This window comes from Falco punctatus (genome assembly GCF_963210335.1).
Source record: "Falco punctatus genome assembly, chromosome: 3".
In the NCBI taxonomy this organism is placed as follows: Eukaryota; Metazoa; Chordata; class Aves; order Falconiformes; family Falconidae; genus Falco; species Falco punctatus.
This window is the reverse complement of record NC_137582.1, coordinates 110,747,148-110,765,511: the sequence shown is the minus strand read 5'-3', so window position 1 is coordinate 110,765,511 and position 18,364 is coordinate 110,747,148. Positions and strand designations below refer to the sequence as shown.

At 43.6% G+C, this 18,364-nt stretch overlaps 1 protein-coding gene across 3 annotated transcripts in view; it reads left to right on the top strand.

Moving 5' to 3' along the window:
• The window catches only part of CAPZB (capping actin protein of muscle Z-line subunit beta), a 61,020-nt gene that overhangs the window by 37,180 nt on the left and 5,476 nt on the right, over positions 1-18,364 (top strand). For all 3 annotated transcript variants that reach the window (XM_080379327.1, XM_080379326.1, XM_080379325.1), the window contains 2 exons: positions 9,924-10,065; positions 10,589-10,705. In XM_080379327.1, the coding sequence (XP_080235453.1) occupies positions 9,924-10,065; positions 10,589-10,705 (259 nt within the window). The remainder of the gene's footprint in view (positions 1-9,923; positions 10,066-10,588; positions 10,706-18,364) is intronic.

Sequence of the window (18,364 nt, the reverse complement as noted above, 5' to 3'; positions counted from 1 at the left end):
TGGCCAGTGTGGACTGCCCATCGCAGAAAGATGTTGTGTTATCTTAATACCTTGCATACGCCGATCTCTGAGGTGTTGCTCTGCACAGTGCTCGCTTCATTCCCCAGCTTTGAAATACATCTTATACTGGTCGTTCTGGTGGGGTGTGGAAGAGGAAGACGTCTCCTTCCTACAGAAAAAGAAGTGCTTGTGAGAATATGTGCTATTCCCACTCTGCTCTCAGCATATGGTCCCAGCTTCCTCTGGATTATCTCCCGTTTTACCTTTATGCACAGTAAGGTGATAATACCTCGCAGGGTTCATCTCGGGTGTCTCCCAGGACTTCAGATAGTTTCAGTTTTTCCTTGTGGCAGTCCCATTTGGCCCACATACCGTTCCTTTTTAGATTTCTGTTTTAATCAGGTGTGGTAAGTATCCACCTACGTTTAGTGACTCATTGGCACATATTTGCTGTTTCCCAAGGGGTTGGCACCTGCTATCGTGGGTGTTTTGATAGCAGCAGCCTGTTACGCATTTGTTAACAATTTGCGTGAAATAATCCATTTGGATTTCCTCACTGGTGACTAGTTTTGTCCCAAAAAGCTTATTGGCCAGCACACTGAATGACCGTAGCGTGCAAACAAGCTTGGAGGAGTCTTGTAATATTGCATGGAGTTGTTTCAAATTGTGAAAGCTCGAGAAGAACAACTTTGTTGGATCCTCAGTGCCTCTTACACCAGTGCTGAGTTGTTCCCTGCCAGTGTCTGTTTTAATGCATGCTACCTTTAAGTATCTTCGGAGTTGCCCACCTTTTATTTCAGGAGGCATGTTCACATCTTTTTGGGTTAAAGAGGAATTGTACTAGGTTTTAAGTCCCTGTCTGTTATCTAAGTTAAACAACAAGCATATTTCTTGGTTATCTGTTTTACCAAAATGCATGTCACTTTCCCAAAAAACAACTGTTTCATTTTGATCTCCTGCTGCCAGGTTTAACTCAGACACTGCCTGAAGCTAATGCCGTGGTATGTTTTTGTTCAGTAGGTTATTATTCCCAGATGGAAGTCTAATATCTTACACCATTCAGTTAGAGCCTTGGCTCTCCGCTTCCAATATTGTGAAGATAATTTCTTCAAACACATGGTTGTAATGTATTGCCCTTTGCTTGACGTGTGTGTGCGCGATTGATTGAAATCAAAGCATAATGAGGAGCAGGGCATCTGGTTAAATCTATCTATTTTAGATGCTGTGTTCTGTTGTTTTGCGTTGGAGATAATCAGTGCTTTAATTAAGTAATCTAATTGCGCTTTGTTGTCTGGAAGAAATAATTTCTGAAGTGATTAAATAGACCTCCCTGGGGAAGGATGCTGCTGATCTGTATATTTCTACAAACAAGATGAGTTTTGGCAACTTTGGACTGGTTTAGTAAGCTGACATACATTTAGAAAGCTATTTCTTACTTCTTTGTTTCTTGGGTTAAGTTGGATTTAATGGTGCTTTTGATTTTTAACAACTTTTAAAAGAAAAGGAAAGAAAAAAATGCTCATCTTAATCATTCTGCTCCTGAAAATGTTTCTACTGATTAAGGTTTTGAGTTCCCTCAACAGTGTGAGCAATGAAGCCTTTTGAACTTCTGCTTCTATCTGTGTTTTGATGTTGATCCATTTTCAATTTATTATGTTAGTGCTCTGGACAAGGAATTTGGTAGGAGCGGAAGGAGGTCTGGGAGAGGATTGACCTCTAAAATGTCTTTGTTGTGTGTAATCCTTTTATTATTGAATTTTGTTTTGGAATCCGGTCCAAAATGGAGTTAGTCACTCAAATGTTTGATGGTGTTAGCAGTGCTGAGGATGGCACCCCTGCCAGCCAAGCGTATGTCGTGCTCTTTGCGGTATAGAAAGTACCAAACCTGAACGTCTGTCACCTTTCTGTTTTCAGCTCGAGGATGAAAGGCTACAGTGGCTGCCTGTACGCGTGGCCCTTCAGGAATGCGCAGATTCGGGAGCCTTTTGCTAGAGAGCTTGAAGGTGCTGCTGGTCAGGGGCAGCAGCAGAGTCCCAGTGACAGGCAAGCTTGCCCTTCAGTTTTTAGAGTGCTCAGGGCTGACTTTTTATTAATTTTTTTGTTGTTATTAGTGTGTTTAATCTCATTGAAGAGCTTGATTTACTGAACTTGCGGGTTGTCTTGTTTTGACCCTGTGGCTTGTTGGCATTGAACTCTGCACCATCATCTCTGCTATCGAGTATGCTCAGATGTCCTGTAAGCTGCTGGATAGCTTTCCCCTTGATAGCTGTTCTTACCGGTTTTCTTAATTTATTTTGGATTCTGTGCATGAACCACCTCCGATACTGGCCTTTTGCCTGCTTGGCTTGATAAGAAAAAATGGCAACCCTCTATTAGGGCTGACTTTAGACTTTAATCCTTTCAGAGTGCTGCTGTAGATTGTCATCTCATTTCTCCTCCCCTGCCTTTGTATGTTCATTTACCTGGTCTGATAGACCACACGATCCTCTCGGCGGAGTTCATTCCTCTCCGATTTTGAACTCCTCGCAAGGTTTGTAGCAACTGCTCTATTTATCTGCCTGACCGAATTTGATTTATACTGTGCGGGGAACAGCGCCGATTCCACCAAGTAAATAAAAGGAGAGCACCAGATGTAAGAGGCATAATGAGCGTTTTTGGTTTTAGCACAGCCTGCCGCTGCTCGTGCCTGTAGGTGTGCACGGGGGAGCAGGCGCTGAGCTTCGATTCCTGTAGCCTGCAGTGCCACTTTCAACTCACAAAGTGATTAGGCAGCTGTGAGCTCTTTATATAAGCATTCTGTCTATGTTTAGATGTAAACCTAGTTTGCCTAAACTCAGAACCCATGGAAAGCTTTGAAGTGACTTTATTGCCATTAGCTCACTGTTCCTCATTAATGGTTACTAGCCCTTTGTGATGGCTTTCTCTTGGGCATGATGGTTACTGTGGTTTTCGCAGCAAGGGCCCTGCAGATTGAATCCAGATGCATTTGTTATGCATCGTAGCACTAAGGAAACCTGACTTTCCATCTCACTGCTGGCGAGGGTTTTGCACAATAGGGTGTGACATCAGGATTATGTCATCTGTGAGATTCTTGCCTCCGGGTTAGACTGATAAGTACAAGATGAAGTCTCATAAGACAGACCTAAACTGCCAAGATGCTCGCTGCTTTAATGTTCGTGTGCTTTTTAAAATTACAACCATGATGTTTTCCCAAGGAAATTGTTTAGATGTAAGAGTAAACAGAGCAGCGTTGGGAGTCCCCATGGGCAGCTCAAAACTCAAACCAGAATCAATATTGAAGTTGCTGATATATAATACACAGATTAGAGCAAACTTAGAGGGGAAAAAATTAAGCATACTGTCATGCTGTGAAAACTAAATTAGTTGCTTTTCATCTGATTTTTGTTTTTTTCTTTGGGTGCTTCATTTTGGAGCAGTTCTGTACGGACTACATTCTTATCTTCTGAATCTGAGATATTTGGCGGAGGAGGAGTTTTTCCCTTGGGTTCCCACGGTTCTCTGTGATTACATAAAAGTGAACGCTGGAGAGGGAAAGCTTGTATTAGGAGGTCAGCACTGATGATGCAGCACTGTCCTCAAACACCGCTCTCTGAAGGCTTGCAATCCCTAGTAAGAAATTACTTACATGCTTTCAAAAATGGAGTGAGACTAGATTTTAAAGTGTTGGTTTATTGTAATCTGAAATTTTCAGACTGAGTATCTCTTAATAGTACATGGCTGTGCTTGCACTTAGAGATTTTTACCTTGTGCCCTCACAAATCTGTGGTGTTTTAATGGTGGAAAATTGAAGACAGAGTTACTTAATAGCCATCTTGTAGCATGTCAGATACTGCCGGTTTAAAGAAGTACATCACGTGAAATCTGTAGTCTGCACAGACTTTGGCAAACCCGATACATGACACGGAAGACTTCTGTTGCTGTCTTCTCCCCTCCTACCCATATTTGAATTATAGCTGGCAGAACCTAAAATGTGTCAGACTGTCGGTGGCTGTAGCAGTGGGCTGTCTCTGCAGAGCACGCTGGTCCAGCGGATGGGTACGGGTGAAAGATTTGTAAGCAGTCGGCGCTTCCTGGTAGTTAATGAACCGGTTACAGGTTTGGACATGTTACAAAGTGACCCATTGTCTTGCTTATTAGGTAGCTAATGGAACTGTTTCCAGGTGACTTCTCAAAGGGGATTTAGTCATTAGTTTCCATCTGCCAAGAGCAATCGGATGGTAAGGAAAATGTGAGCAATACATGTTTTGTGGTGGTTTTATTTATTTATTTTAAATGAAGTACTAGAAGGCACAAAATGGGAGGCTCTGGGAGGTTTTTTTTAGCCTTCAGGATCCCATTGTTTGGATACTGTTTTCGTTCCTTAAGGAGTTCTTGCACTTCACAGCTCTGCTTCGCAGTTTGAGTCATCCCACCATGGTCCAGATGTGTGCTTTTAAGTACAACTGGCATTGAAGTTACACATACCTAACTAGATTGGTATGTTTGCTCGAGGGATTTTTGCACCTGTGTATGCTGGAAAGAATTTCTGTAAAATACCTGTACAGAGTCCACAAGCATACTTTGGGCTGAATTCATAAACTGCGGTGAAAAACAGCTGGTCTGTATACACAAACATTTTAACTTCTTCATTTTAAGTATTTAGCTAACATTGTGAAAGTGTTACATGGTTGCCCTCCTGGGACCAAAGAAGGAGGGAGAGAGGAGTTGTAAATCATCTGTACTTAGGCCAGTGGGAGAAGTGTTATATCCTGGTTAGTTCCTGGTACCAACCTGCCCTTTTTATTAGAGAGCAGGCTTGTGAGCCTCGTTACTAGAAAGCTGGATGGAGGATGCAGGCAACAAAATTTAGTGACACTTCAGATCTCTTGGTGTCCCCCTGAAGGCTTCCCCCCCCCCTTCACTATAGCTATAGATTGCAGGTGATTGTAATGAATACCTTAGCAAGGTTTTGGGGTTGGCAGAGGGTGGGGTGCTGAACTTGCCACTTCCTTCATATTTCTGTTGCTGTTTATGTGCTGGTCTGAGGTGATGGGGTGCAATCACAGGGGAAGGACTCGGTGAAAATTGTGCCAAAGTCATTTGCCATTACAGCCATCTGTTTTAATAATGGTTGAAATGTCTGTTTCCTCACCTGGTCTTTTAGGTAATGTTTTGGGGTTGCTGTTAGACACTGGCTTCTCAGACTGTGACTTTAAGTCATTGTCACTCTTGTAAAAACATTTGTAGCTGAATGCTCGATATTTTCCTTTGGGGGTAGGTTTTTTAGATGACATTGTTTCTTGGAAGTCTGTTGATCTAAATAGATGGAGACATTTCTCTTCCTGTGCTGAACTTCTGTAGCTGGAACAAATGGCTATGAAACCTGGGAAGGGGAAGAAAATATATTTTGCTGCTTTAAATGAGCCAGCTCAAAATACTGTGCAACTCTTTTGAAGGTTTGCGTAGCCAGTCTGGGGGTTCCAGGTACTGGTGCTTTGGCACAAGGGTTTTGTGGCTTAGTGCTGCAAGAGCCATAAGCCAGAGACACTGGGTGGGTTTTTGTTTCTGGCTCTCGGTTACTTACTGGAAAACACGCATGTTTTTATGGATGAGTGATTTGGTTCTGAAGTGTAATTGAAAGTCATGGTTTGTTTGTGTTGCAGTGCGGTGGAAACTCATTTTCTCCGTCTAGGGTCCAGCATTCATTTGCAAGGCTTGTAAGAAGTAGAATGCTATCAGGAAAGTTACTGGTCCTTTTCTGATCTGTCCTTTAGTGGTAAACCAAAGTGATTAATCTGTCCTTCTTTCTTGAGGTCTAAGCTGGAAGCTGGGGGATTTCCTCCCCGATCACATCCCTCTTGAAGTTACGGCTTTGTTCTGGCCACAGTGTCTCTATTTCATGGATACAGCTCGAGTTCCTTAAACAAGTTTCCATCCTGCGTCTCCACCCGCTTAGACTTCAAACACTTCATAAAGCTTTGGATCACTCTTAGCTTAAATATTTTCTTTTATTCTTACATTTGTAAAGTAGGTCAGCCTTAAGTGTGACATTTTTTGTATAAAACAGCTTTTTCCAGGAGTTCTGTGGTTGATGAGTAACGGATATAAAACTTAAGTGTTTGATCATGACATTAAAACTGTAATTGATTTTGAGTGAAATGCTATTCTGAATTTTGTAAAGAGAATTAATGATTATGTTGGGCCCTACACCTTTTAGTCACCTTCCTGGTTAACTTTACAAAAAGATTTTACCAGAGATGTAAGAACACTGGCTGTCCTCAGAGAGGACAGGGGTATTGTTTGGACTAGATGGTCTTTCAAGGTCCCTTCCAACCCAAACTCTTCTGTGCTGCTGTGATACCATTTGGCAGCATTTTGGTTGTTAATAAAGGGACATGACAACCATATGACTGTTTTTTTCATTTTTCGTTAAGAAACTTGTCTGTAGGTAAACCCCGGAGTGCATCCTGGAGAGATGCATGTCCCTGAGCAGAAGAGGAGAGATGGTTTTGCTTTGAATTGCTGACCTTTGAAAATGGTTTGTCCTTGGGGATGTTTCTGCGGTACCCCGGAAAGAATCAGACTTTTCCTCCCGCTTCAGACCTCTTGTGCATGTCAGAAGCATCTGCAGATTTCTTTGATTTCTTTGTACAGGGCCTTGGGTGCTGTGGGAGAGGACTCAAGCTTCTAAAGAAGATGGATTGCCTTGTATGAGCGCTTCTGCGTGGGAGGATAACTTAGCATGAGCAGGGGTATCCAGAACAGCCAGTCCAAGAAAATTGTTTGACCCAGGAGCTGTGTTGTGCTTTCAAAGTGTTCTGCTGCAACTGCAGCCTGTGACTGATGGGCCTGTGCTCTGCTTTGCCCGCCCGTGTCTTTAACAGCGAAGATACCAGCTTATCCTTTCAGGAACCTTTTCCAAGCTGGTTACCTCTCCTGCTTGGATTTTAATAAGTGCTGCTTTTTAATCTGTGGTGAAGGGGTTTCTTGGAGGTAGCCCAGCTTTCTTGCAGCAAATCCAAGTTCATGAATGTAAGATTTAAATTCCTACCAATCTGTCTGTCATCCGGTTTTCTATTATGTAGCAGCCAATTAACCTGTAGCACTTCTTTATTTTTCTTGAAGAAAACAGCTTTCAAGGAATGTTCCCCTCTCCAAACACGACTTTCTTGGGTTTAGCCAGTCTTCAGAAATCCCACTTTGGTGCATTTTAGTTGCTGCGTGAGGAAAGGGGAAGTCTAATGTAGTAATCAATTATATATATTTTCTCCCCATGAAGGGGAGGAGTGGATTTTCGAAGCGATTATATATTGCTGAAGCACAGAGGAGGCTTTGGCTAATATATATCCCAGCGTGCCTTGGATTCATAATGGTTCGGTCGCTGGCATTGTTGTTTGGGTCTCAAGATACTGGATCTGGCTATGGCAAAGCAACTTTATTGAAATAGCATGTTGGTATTTAAAACAATATTAATACTATATTTGATTCATTAAATATACAAAGGCAAGTTAAAGCGTTTCCATGTGTGCACTGTTAGTTCTGGCGGGAGGTTCTTCAGATGGTTTTATGTGGTTTCAGACAACATTTTAGCACATTCTTAAAATACCCACAAAAGCCTTTATGTAAAATCTCATAAAGGTGAACCACATAAAAATTATTTTTTTCCTGTTTCATGTCATCAGGATCAAAGTACAGTAGGTAAGAATAAATTTCCAAAAACCTTGTTTCGGTCCTTCTCTTAATTAATGTTTCATGCTCATAGCAAGCTCATAAAGTGGGTAATGGGGAAACTGTCTGTACACACTGTAATATTCTCAGCGGCTGCCAGTTCATTTTGAGTGAATTCACTTATTCTATATATGAATATTTTTTTTAAGCAAACGTGGTCTGGAAAGGGACAATAGCTTCTGCTCTCTGGCCTTTGATTCACGCTGCAGTTTTGTCAAAGGAGAGGTCGCTTAGATTGGAACCGAGCTTCGCTGCGGGACTGAAATTCCCATTAACTGCGTTAACCCAAATCCATTTGTGAATTCCCCAGGGGATATAAAAAAGGTGTTTGTTGGTTTGTTAGGTTTAAATTGCCTGCTGGAAGTCTGGCTTTAGCATGCCTGTGGAGCAAAAGGCTTTCCTTTTTTAATGGTATATTATCAGTGGCTTGACAAATATGATAGGACAGTGGTGTGTATGTTTGTTATGTGCCCAGGCTAAGCTTGGTGATGAGAAGCAGTAGCCACCCATTAAAAAGAAAATTACGTTGTGAGTTAATGTGAAGTCATATACCCATCCTGGGGTCAACATTGGTTTTGCTACAGACTTGGATGCATGCGATTAAAAAGAATTGGGGCTGTTTTGGTGACTCTGCCTTCCTGAAAAAACATACTGGACTGGTCTGTAAGTGCACAGAATATGTTGAAGGTTACCTGTGTTATTTGCATTAACTTCCCAATATCTTTTCTCTGACTTGTAAGTAAAGTCCAAAATGCACAGTAAATCAAATCTTATGTGCCATTAACGACTGCTAGGCTCGTGGTTAGAGAGGAGGGGAGCGTGCAGGTGGGAGGGTTCAACAAATGTTTCATGTTGGTGATGAGTGAGACTTTCCTTTCTTGCAGAAGAGGAGAAACATGCAGTCACTTGCAGATCGATGGGATCGTCTCGGTCGTGACAGTAAGAGGCAGGAACGTAGAACAGTTTAAACCTGCGTGACTCCTCAGCTTAGCTGCTGGGAACTGTCAGACAGAGCAGCTCCTCCTGTCTTTGGATGATGAGCTTCTGCTCTGCTCCAGACAATGAATTCTCAGGTGTTTTGTCTGCTTTATGTATGTACTTGCAGAACAGCAGTGCATGCTCAGAGCAGGAAAAAAAAGTGTCCAATGAGTAAAATTTTGTCATTGATCTTGTGGCTCAGCTGAAGTTGCATCTCCTCCTTTCCTTAGCTCTTTGCAGGAGATGGTGATTCTGTGCAGTGTGAGTTCGTTGCTGAGGTCTAAGAGTTCTGCGCCATGAAAGAGTATTCCCTTTAGCTCAATACTCCTAATGGCTCTTCGGTAACTTAAGAATGGGAATTGTTGGTAAAAAGCTGTGGGGGTCACAGTTTTGGTGTTCTAGAATCCAAAGCTGCATCTTGTGCATCTTTCTTCCTACACTGTTGGGTTGCTTACCATTCTTTTAAAGTGTGTCTTCCATCTGGCACACAAGGAGTGTAGCCCTGGTGTTACAAAGAACGTGTGGGGTTCTGCAGATGTCATTGTTTTATTAGTATTTCTAGGCGAGTGTTTTTTGCTACCAGCAACCTGAGATTTAGGTGGTCTGGCTTACTTTCTAGGCTCAGTTACGGTATACAATAGAATAACACGTAAACCTCAACAGCATCCCTTCGTTTCTAAGAACCTTGGTTTCCATTCAGCCCGATTTGTAATAAATCAATAAGCTTCACGCAAACTTTTGAGACAGCAGCGTAAAGCTTCTTGTTCCCTTTTGTCTTAATTAGCAGACTTTGTTGTAAAGATCTTCCAGACTTTCCCAATAGCAAAAGGGGGGGGGAGCAAACTGTAAAATAAAGCCTTGTGCTCGGCCTGCTTTGTAGCTTGTGCTTTTACCAGCTGTTACAGTTAATTGGAATCAGAGGAATTGTTTGCTCAAGTACTGTAGAAATCTGTAACTAGCTCTGTTTCTCCCTAGACTTTTATTCTCCTTTAGAGAAATGTACAATTTTTTTTGTAATTAAAAGTCTCTGTATTGTAAAATGATTTAAACTGCTGTGTTTCTAGGTATGTTAACTGGTGAGAGTGTGCCGCCTTAAAAGAAAAAAAAAAATCTTTGCTAGGATATAGAGATTCTGCTTATTTAAGATTATTATTGCTATCTGACTCTGGCTTGGATCCTGCTTACTTTTAACATGCATATTGGATTGCGTCCTGCAGGTATTTTGAAGGTGGAGTCTCCTCTGTCTACCTCTGGGATCTGGATCATGGTTTTGCCGGGGTGATCCTCATTAAGAAAGCTGGAGATGGATCAAAGAAGATTAAGGGATGCTGGGATTCCATCCACGTGGTGGAGGTTCAGGTACAGCCTCTGGGGCAGCTGATATACCCAAGTGAAAACAAAACCCAGTTAATTCCAGACAATTAACGAGCACAGGTGTTCCACTGAACAATGCAATATTGTGTTAGGGGCTGTAAACTTCTTTCCCCTGTTAATTTTTGAGAATTCCCTGAAGCAATTTGGATAGAGATAAGTCAGGGCTGTAATCAAAAAGAATCCCAGAAGAATTGAAAGTATGTTGCTTTCTGTGCATGTGATCCTGAGATTATTTTTTTTTAATGTAAAGGTCTACAGATAAATATCACTAATTAGGTAATAAAAACAAGGTAAAAAGAGGTTAAATTGCTCTAACTAGATTTGCTTTGGAAAATTAGGGGAATGAGCACACTTAAAATGGCTTTTAAGAACCGGATTGTGCCGTGTGAGTGGAGTTACACGTATCTGTCCTGTTGCTTGTGGAATCTTCTGGGCCAGCCACCGTTTGGGTTTTGGCGGGATTTTAACCTTTTCTCTCTACCCCTTTTTGTTATCCTTCCACTTCTAGGAGAAATCCAGTGGTCGCACTGCTCATTACAAGCTGACCTCCACAGTGATGCTGTGGCTGCAGACTAATAAAACTGGTTCTGGTACCATGAACCTTGGAGGGAGCCTTACCAGACAGGTATGTCTGTATATTGCCACAAGCGTATGCTGCAGACCCGAGGCATGCCTTTCCTTATTTATATACCCAGTAGCCCCAGTCAGGCACAAAAAGTTGATTTTGTGAGGTGTTGTATAAACATCTATTCTCCTGCTGCGTATGCAGCCCAGTGAAACAGTTAATGCGTAAGTGTGTAATTGCCAGGAAGCCCCTTGAACTTGGCTTGATGGCAGTAGAGCTTTCAATTAAAAATATAAAACATGCAGTAGGAGTTCAGACTTGCTTTTAAGTCTTGGTTTGTCTTTCGGTATTCCTAAATCTTCATGATTCCATATGTGTTACCCAGATATTTTTATCTGTAAGATTTGCTCACTTTCTTACTGGAAGATTCCAATAGGATTCTAAAAATACAAGGTGACCTCTTTTGTTATGTGTCTCTTTAAAAAGCCAGCTTGGCCACTGTGAACAAACCTGTGTTCTGCATTGACTGTAGGGCTCTGCTGTTCTTGAAGACATCACTTATCTTTTCCTATTCTTTAGTATTTTCCTCCTGCAGTACCAAAACACTAATTTAAGAAATCTCTTAAAAAATAATAATCTTCTAAACTTTTGGGATTTCTGTGCTGGTGTTAATTACTTAGACTCCCTCTTGAGAGCTGTTTTTTGCAAGGAACGTGCCAGACTGCTGGCTGTTTGGGCCAGGCTGCTCTCAGTCTCTGGCAGGCAGGAGCTGTTGGCCTTGCCTTCACGGGGTGAAGGTGCCCACCTGCCAAAGGTTGCTGTCTCCCTGCTTCATGCTGCTGATGAATTGCGGTTGCTTAAGATCTGGACTGTGGAAATCGGTGAGTCGAGCAGAGTAATAAACTCTGGAGGACAGGAGGCGTGTTGTATGGTCGCGAGTGACTAGAGAGATTGGCAGTAGCTACAACTCCTTCATGAGACTTCCCAGGGCAGACTGTTGCTTTCGATACAAAGGACAATGCAGACTCTGTTAAACAGTCCGTGGTTTTGTACAGGTTTGAGCCAGGCGAAGGAAAGAAGGATCTGTGATTGCAGAGAGGAACTGAAGCAGTGTTAGTCTTGCAGTCGCAGAAGCTTGCCCTAGACCTAGGTGATTTTATTTTTCCATGTTGTCGATTTACAGAAGAAGCTGATGGAAAAGCGGCACGGGGGGGAAAGGCATCTGGAGACAGTTTTGAGCACTGCATACTTTTTTAAAATTTTTGCAGTAATTACACCCGAGTTATGGTGACCCGGACAAATATTTAATCACAGGCCTTGCTAATACTTTAAATCATAGCTGTGAAGTGGAGGCCAAGGGCTTGACTCTGGCCATGGCCTTGTGGTGCGTGAGAGCCGTGCCAAGGAAAACAAGAGTCTGTTGAGGATGGGTGTCCTCAGTACACCTTGGCCTGAACTGCTAGGCCTTGTTTAGTTTGACTTTCATTCTCTAAGCTTCAGTGGGAGATTCATGCTTCTGTCATCATTTTAACAGCAGATCATTTAATTCATATGTGATGCATTAAAGCAGGGGCCTGCTTCCAATGTAAGTAACCATAAAAAAGCCACTGGGGTAATGATGCACTGCTTCTGCACAAACAATGGAAACTTGAGTTTCAGAATTTAGCTTTGGGCTGGAGATTTTCTGTTTGCAGATGCCATAGTAGCCTTAACGGGACAGGCTTCGTCAGAATCCACGGCAGAAAACGAAAATCTTCATGTTGCCTTGAGGTATGCCCTGTGAGGAGGAGCTGTTTGTCCTCAGCCATTTATTTAGCTGTAGCTGGACTGAATGCCCAAGCACAAGGCTTTTACTTTGCTGTCAATCCAGTTTGCCACATCACCTCAGGACAGCAGGTTTTATTTTTACTTTTTGGTAGGCTTTTTATACAGTCTGCAGCAAACTTAGGCACCAAAAGTAGGTTTTAGCTATCTCTCGAACGGTAGGTTACAGTTTTATCTCAATGATATCAGTGATCTGATGTCCTAACCATAATTTTGAAATAATTTTGTCCATGGTGAATTGTACATGGTTTTGGTCAACTCAACATTTAAGCTACCTGAGCACCTTTGATCCTAAAATGTGAATAGCAGATGTCCTTGTGTTTCAGTGGAAGCTTTTGAAGTGTTCACAAGCTTTGTAATATCCTGGCTTATAAAGTGATGGCAGAGAGAACCTTTCAGTGCCTTGAAAGAGAAGTCTGCTGAGAGCCATTACTTTGAAACCGGTTTCGCCTTGTAGCTGCAAATCGGGTATTTTTCGAGTGATGACTGGAATGATTAACTTGGTGGCCAGGAGCAGGCGCAAAGGAACAGCTAATGTCATGCCTCCTAATTCACCACCTCTGGCAGCGGTGAAGAGCTGGGCATGTCTCACATTGAAATGCTGTGGGGAGCGTTCGCAGCTTCATATGGAAACACTTGTTCAGTAATTCCCCTTCCTAATGTCTGCGGATTACGCTCGGTGTGAGCAGTCAAGCAATGCTGTTTGTTCTGTGACTGGGCAGCATGGTGGAGCGGAGCTTGGATCTCCAAGTAAGAGTCTAGAAATAGCCGTTCTCTGCTGTCGTCTCCTGTTGGTGAAATATTGTTGCCCTGCATCAGACACGAACATTGCGGGGTTTGTTGCCTTTGTCAAGACTTATTTGGAAAAACTTGTCTTTGCATTTCTTGAACATCCCCAGACCCTTGTTACTACAAGGCTCCCACTTGGGCTGTTCCTAAATGTTGTGCTGAATTTCTGAGAATAATTTTTTCCCTCTAAGGCGCCGTGTAAAAATTTGGCTATTTTTACACCTGGCTTGGGGCCGTGTGAAGGTGGGTTCAGGGTAGCTCTTGCTTAGAGGTCATGTCCCTGGCCTACGTCTGCTTTGGTGTCATGCAGTGAGAATTGACGTAGCTCTTCCGATTAATTGAACTGCTGCTTCTCCGTGGCTTTCCCACTGCAGTTTTTCATGTGCTACAACAGGAGTTGTCTCTGCTTTTGTTTCCAAAAGTAACTGTACAAGCATTTTATGGTTTTGAGCAGACAGAATAAGGAAAATAGAGGGAGAGATGTGGTAGATGAAGAACTCGACCTGTTTTGGGAAGCTGAAAACCTCCTTTGTGTAACTTTAATTTACTTTACCTGGTGGTTTTTGCGAATGAGAACTTCAGGCTTTTGCTTTATCAGTTCAATTACAGGGGTTTCTTTAAACGAACTGAATCAGAGACTAATTCAAATAAAATGTCACATGATGTGTTCTGAACAGAGTTTTGGATTTTGGGTGTGGTTTTTTTTTTAAAGTGTAGGTTTTCAGATTCTGTCCTGATCCAACAGAGAAGCGTGTGTATATGCACACAGAAGTATGCAACACAAAGCCATACGTATTGTGAGATATAGTTCTTACATAATTTATGCGTATGCATAGCTGAGTTTTGTATGTGGATGTATATGCTTATCACGAGAGGATGGGAGAAGGCCTTAGCCAGCTCCACGCACGTAGGATCCATAGACCGTAGTTTTGGTCTGAAAACTTTGGGAGTTTTAAAGCTGTAATGACATCCTCATCCTGGCTACCTCGTTAGATGGTTGTCGAGGCAGTCCTTTTGTGTGGGAGAGCGCTCATCTTCTGGCCTAGTGAAGGTTTTGTTCCAACCTTCAGCAGTGTGTGGTGTTATACGTAAACACTGACACAGCGTGTGTAGCCGTCTCTGTTTTGACTCCAGAGGACGTTACAGAAGAACTTTTTGGTGGAACTGGAAGGAGAAAGCTGGGTTTCTTCTTTTTTTCCTCCCCCAAGAGGCGTGCAGTGTCAGATAGAGAACTTCTGGTTTTACACTTGCCTAGGCAAGGGTGCTCCTCCAGGCAGCCTGTCCTGGAGACGAGCCTGGTTGCAACTCGAGAGCTGGGAGCTGAAGCGCCATGGGCCAGAGGATGGAGGAGGTAACTCGCAGCTCACGTCCGTCGCTGGCAGGCTGCAGTCAGGACAGGCTCTGAGGCTGGAATTCGGGCAGCGAAGGAGCGATTGGAGTGTTATGTGCCGGCTGCCCTGACTGGGGGCCGCAGGCTGAAGTGCTGCACGTCTGAGAGGAAAGGACAGGACACGCTGCCTTCAGTTTACCACAAAGAGGGCAACGCTTGCAGGGAAATGAAAAACGCCAGAAGCTTTTCAATTACCTTGCACATTCTCCAGTGACTGCAGGTAACTCCCACCCCCCTCCTGATTCAAGCCAGATGCTTGGCAGATGATTTTCTCTCTGACAGACGTTCGGGTCCCGTCCTCTCTGTGTACATTGGAATCACTTGTGTCGTTTGCCATGGCGCTGTATTGCTTTGGCTGAATTTTGAGGTTTCATTAGGCTGCACTTTTATTTAAGGTAAGAGCAGCTGCATGATCCTGTTACATTTTATGCAAAGTAGATGTAGCCTTCCTGATTTCTGGCAAATAGTCAAAACTGCACTTTGTTGGACAGATTTCTGGAGCCCCCTCCTTAAAAGCAAGACTAACAGGTGCCTTTCTGAGATCTTGGTGTGCACAAAGAACCTGTGTCTGCTTCCTAAGCCAGGATGAACATTGTGAGGAAGTGCAAGTTTGCAGAAAAAAAGTTGGCTCAAAACCTGTAGTTTATTTACATACGGAGGTGTGGGAAGGGGAGGATATAAAGTTGTAGGGGAAGCGAAACCTGGGATTTCAGATTAAAGCTGCACAGATGGGTGTTGATTTTCATACTTGAAATACTCCCTAGCGAAGGTGGAAGGTTTTGCAGAGCTGGATGAAGGCTGGTCTGTTGCAAACTGAGCTCCCCCTGCATTCAGGAAGATGTACCCTGTGATATATTACTGCTCAATAAAACACCAGCAGAGACATTCTGCCATTTATCATAATAGGTAAATCCTCCGAGGCTTGTGCTCTGCAATTAGGAGAGTCGTATATTTCCATCAAGTTGAGCTTTCATGTAAAGGCCTATCCCACCGACTTCCAGATGTTGGAACATAAAGCGGGGCATTGGGGAGTGTTTTATCACCGGAGTGATCTTCAGGTTGTAGCGGTGGCGATCCTTGAGCTCCCCCTCAGCGATCGTCCCGTTTCCTGGAGGTGCTGGCCCTTTAATTGCTAACCGAGGGGTATTTTAGGGTGCAGAGGATGGCAGAGATGTACTGAATGCTGATTGTCTGGGAAATTATTTCTGCTTCACAGGAAGATAGGGATTTTACAGTGGTTCAGTTACGTAATAGCTGGTGTTAGAAAGAAAAGAGTAGAAAAGCTGAGCGTGTAAGGACCAGTGGCACGTAGCCTTGATGTAGCATCCCCAGGTTTGCTCGTGGTTTCGAATGTGCAGTTTGGTAAAGGATATGGGATACCTTTGGTTACGCTGGGTAGAGTAAATACAAAGGCCATAAAAGGGTGAGGCAAGTTCTCAGCTGATTTCTACAAAGCTGCAAGCTCCATGGAGCTCACAACCTTCATTTATCTAGTTACAGTTTGAAATAAGCGTTGGAGAGAGAGGCTAAATTTTGCCTCACTGATCTCCAAATAATTCCGTGTATTTTCCACCTGGAGACTTAAGCCTGCCCACTGCCTGTGGCTTGGGAGCCTTTGGCTCGCATCGGTCTGTGTTTCATTAAAGAGATTTTCATGTCGCTCTGTGGCCAGAGCAGCTGTGGGTGTTGTTGTCAGTTCTTCGGAGCAAAATGGTGGATGAGTTTCCTTCTTACCTTTCTAGTATTTTTAGATGCCTTCATGATGAACCCAAGTGTTTATCCAACTTAGATTTCTCTCTTCGTATTAACTCTTCCTCCAAATTAAGTTTACAGAAAGCCCAAACAGCTGCTCTGTTCCATGCAGGAAACATCCGAAGTGACCAGCCAGCCATCGAGAGCTTAATATACCCCAAAGCGAGTTCCCCTCTGAGTCAGACTTGCAGCAGATGGCTGGGGAAATGAGGCACGGAAGCCAAGCAGCGTATCTCGAGCGGGAGAGGAGCGACTGGGCCCTGTAGGTCGGACTTGGCTCCTTCTGGAGCGCTAGGTTTTTGGCTGAGCTCGGCGGCAGATGGGGAGTGACAGTGGGAAGATGAGCTGCTTGTTAACGTCGACTTAGAGTGGAATTTCCCCTCAAAGCAAATTAACCCCTCGATTTAAGCAGCTATAGCCTTTCTGCTTCGGACCCTGCAGTAACAGCCGCTGGAAGGAACCTTTTAAAACTCCCGACAACGCTGCTGTGTGTGGAACATGGCTGCTGACTCCGAACTCCATTAAAACAGCCTCTCTCGTAACATCTGGGCTTCTCTAGCACATAAACATTTTCCTTCTGGCAGCAGTTTTTATGGAGATGTAATAATATACGTTTTGCAAAAAAATAATTCTATTTTCAGATTCTGCTGCTTACCAATGAGCTGGGCCTGGCCAGGTGTGGAGGAGACGCAGCAGGGAGCCTGTGGAAGTAACAGACCCGCTGCCAGCTCCCCGGCTGCCCCAGATTTGGTCAATTTGCTGATAGTAACATGTATATGTGTGTTTGCGTGGTTCAGATTTATATTCTCCCTGTACTGCAACTGGATCTGTTCTCCAGGCAGCGCGTCTCCATTACATGTAAACAATCTGACTGCAATCTGAAGGAAAAAATTAAATGTCCTTGTTCTCTTTCTCCCCCTCTTCTAGGTTATCTTTCGCCTTCGGGCTTCCAACTAAATTACATGCTTTCCCAAGCCTGTTAGGGACTTGGCTTATTAGAAGAAACCTGTAGCTGGCCCAGATTTTTAAACTCTACCCTGAGGGAGGGATATGAACAGATGGATAAGAGAATTCAGTGGGATTAGTAAAACCCTTTGAAGACAGTTCTTCCCACTACATTTTTCTCCCAGTTTTGTTTTCATGCCGTCTCAGCACATCTTGTATCAGTTGAGGTTCCTGGGACTGATGTTCGTTGTTCAGCAGCTTGTCTGCGTCTAGCCAGAATTTTCATCTCGAGAACTGGGGAACGTAGTCTTATCCGTGGCGCAGACCACCAATGGCTGCGGCCTCTGGGTGGACGTTCTGTGGGGCAGAGTCAGACGGAATAAAGCGAGTATTGCATCCTGCGGTGCCAGCTCCCAGCTTCTAGTCTATGGAAATCTCACCCGGTTTGGGTACCTGTCTCCTCTCCAGGTACCACACTCTTCCAACTCTCAATTTCTACAGCAAAAGGCAGTCTGCTGCTTTCCCCCCATACGTAATGGCTTTGTACGTCCTTCCCCCTGGTAGTTCAGTAAATGTTGGTTCAGCCTTTTGGTCGAAAAAGAACAACGAACTACGAACTGTCAAATTTCTCTTTCTGTGTTGTTGCAGTAGTTCAAATCATCACCAGTCTTGCAGGTAGTTGCGGGTTTTGCATTGCCTGCACCTTCCCTCACTGCTGGAGGGTAAATAATGCCGAAGGTGTCATTTAACAGGCGATCTGGAGAATGGAAAACGCACCCCACGTGTGGTCGGAAGTAGCGTTTGAGACGAAGATTAAAAGGACCAGCAGTTTTTGCAGGGATAGTTCACAGCTGTTCAGCTGACAGCACCATCCTTGTGTGCGTCTCATCAACAACAGCCTTGTTTTCATATCCCCATGCTGTGCTGCCTGTGTTAGATGTTCGCTATTGTAGACCTCCTGCAGCCCTGTAGTAGGTAGGGAACAACAAGTTTGTAGTGCCTGTCTACACCGGGGATCT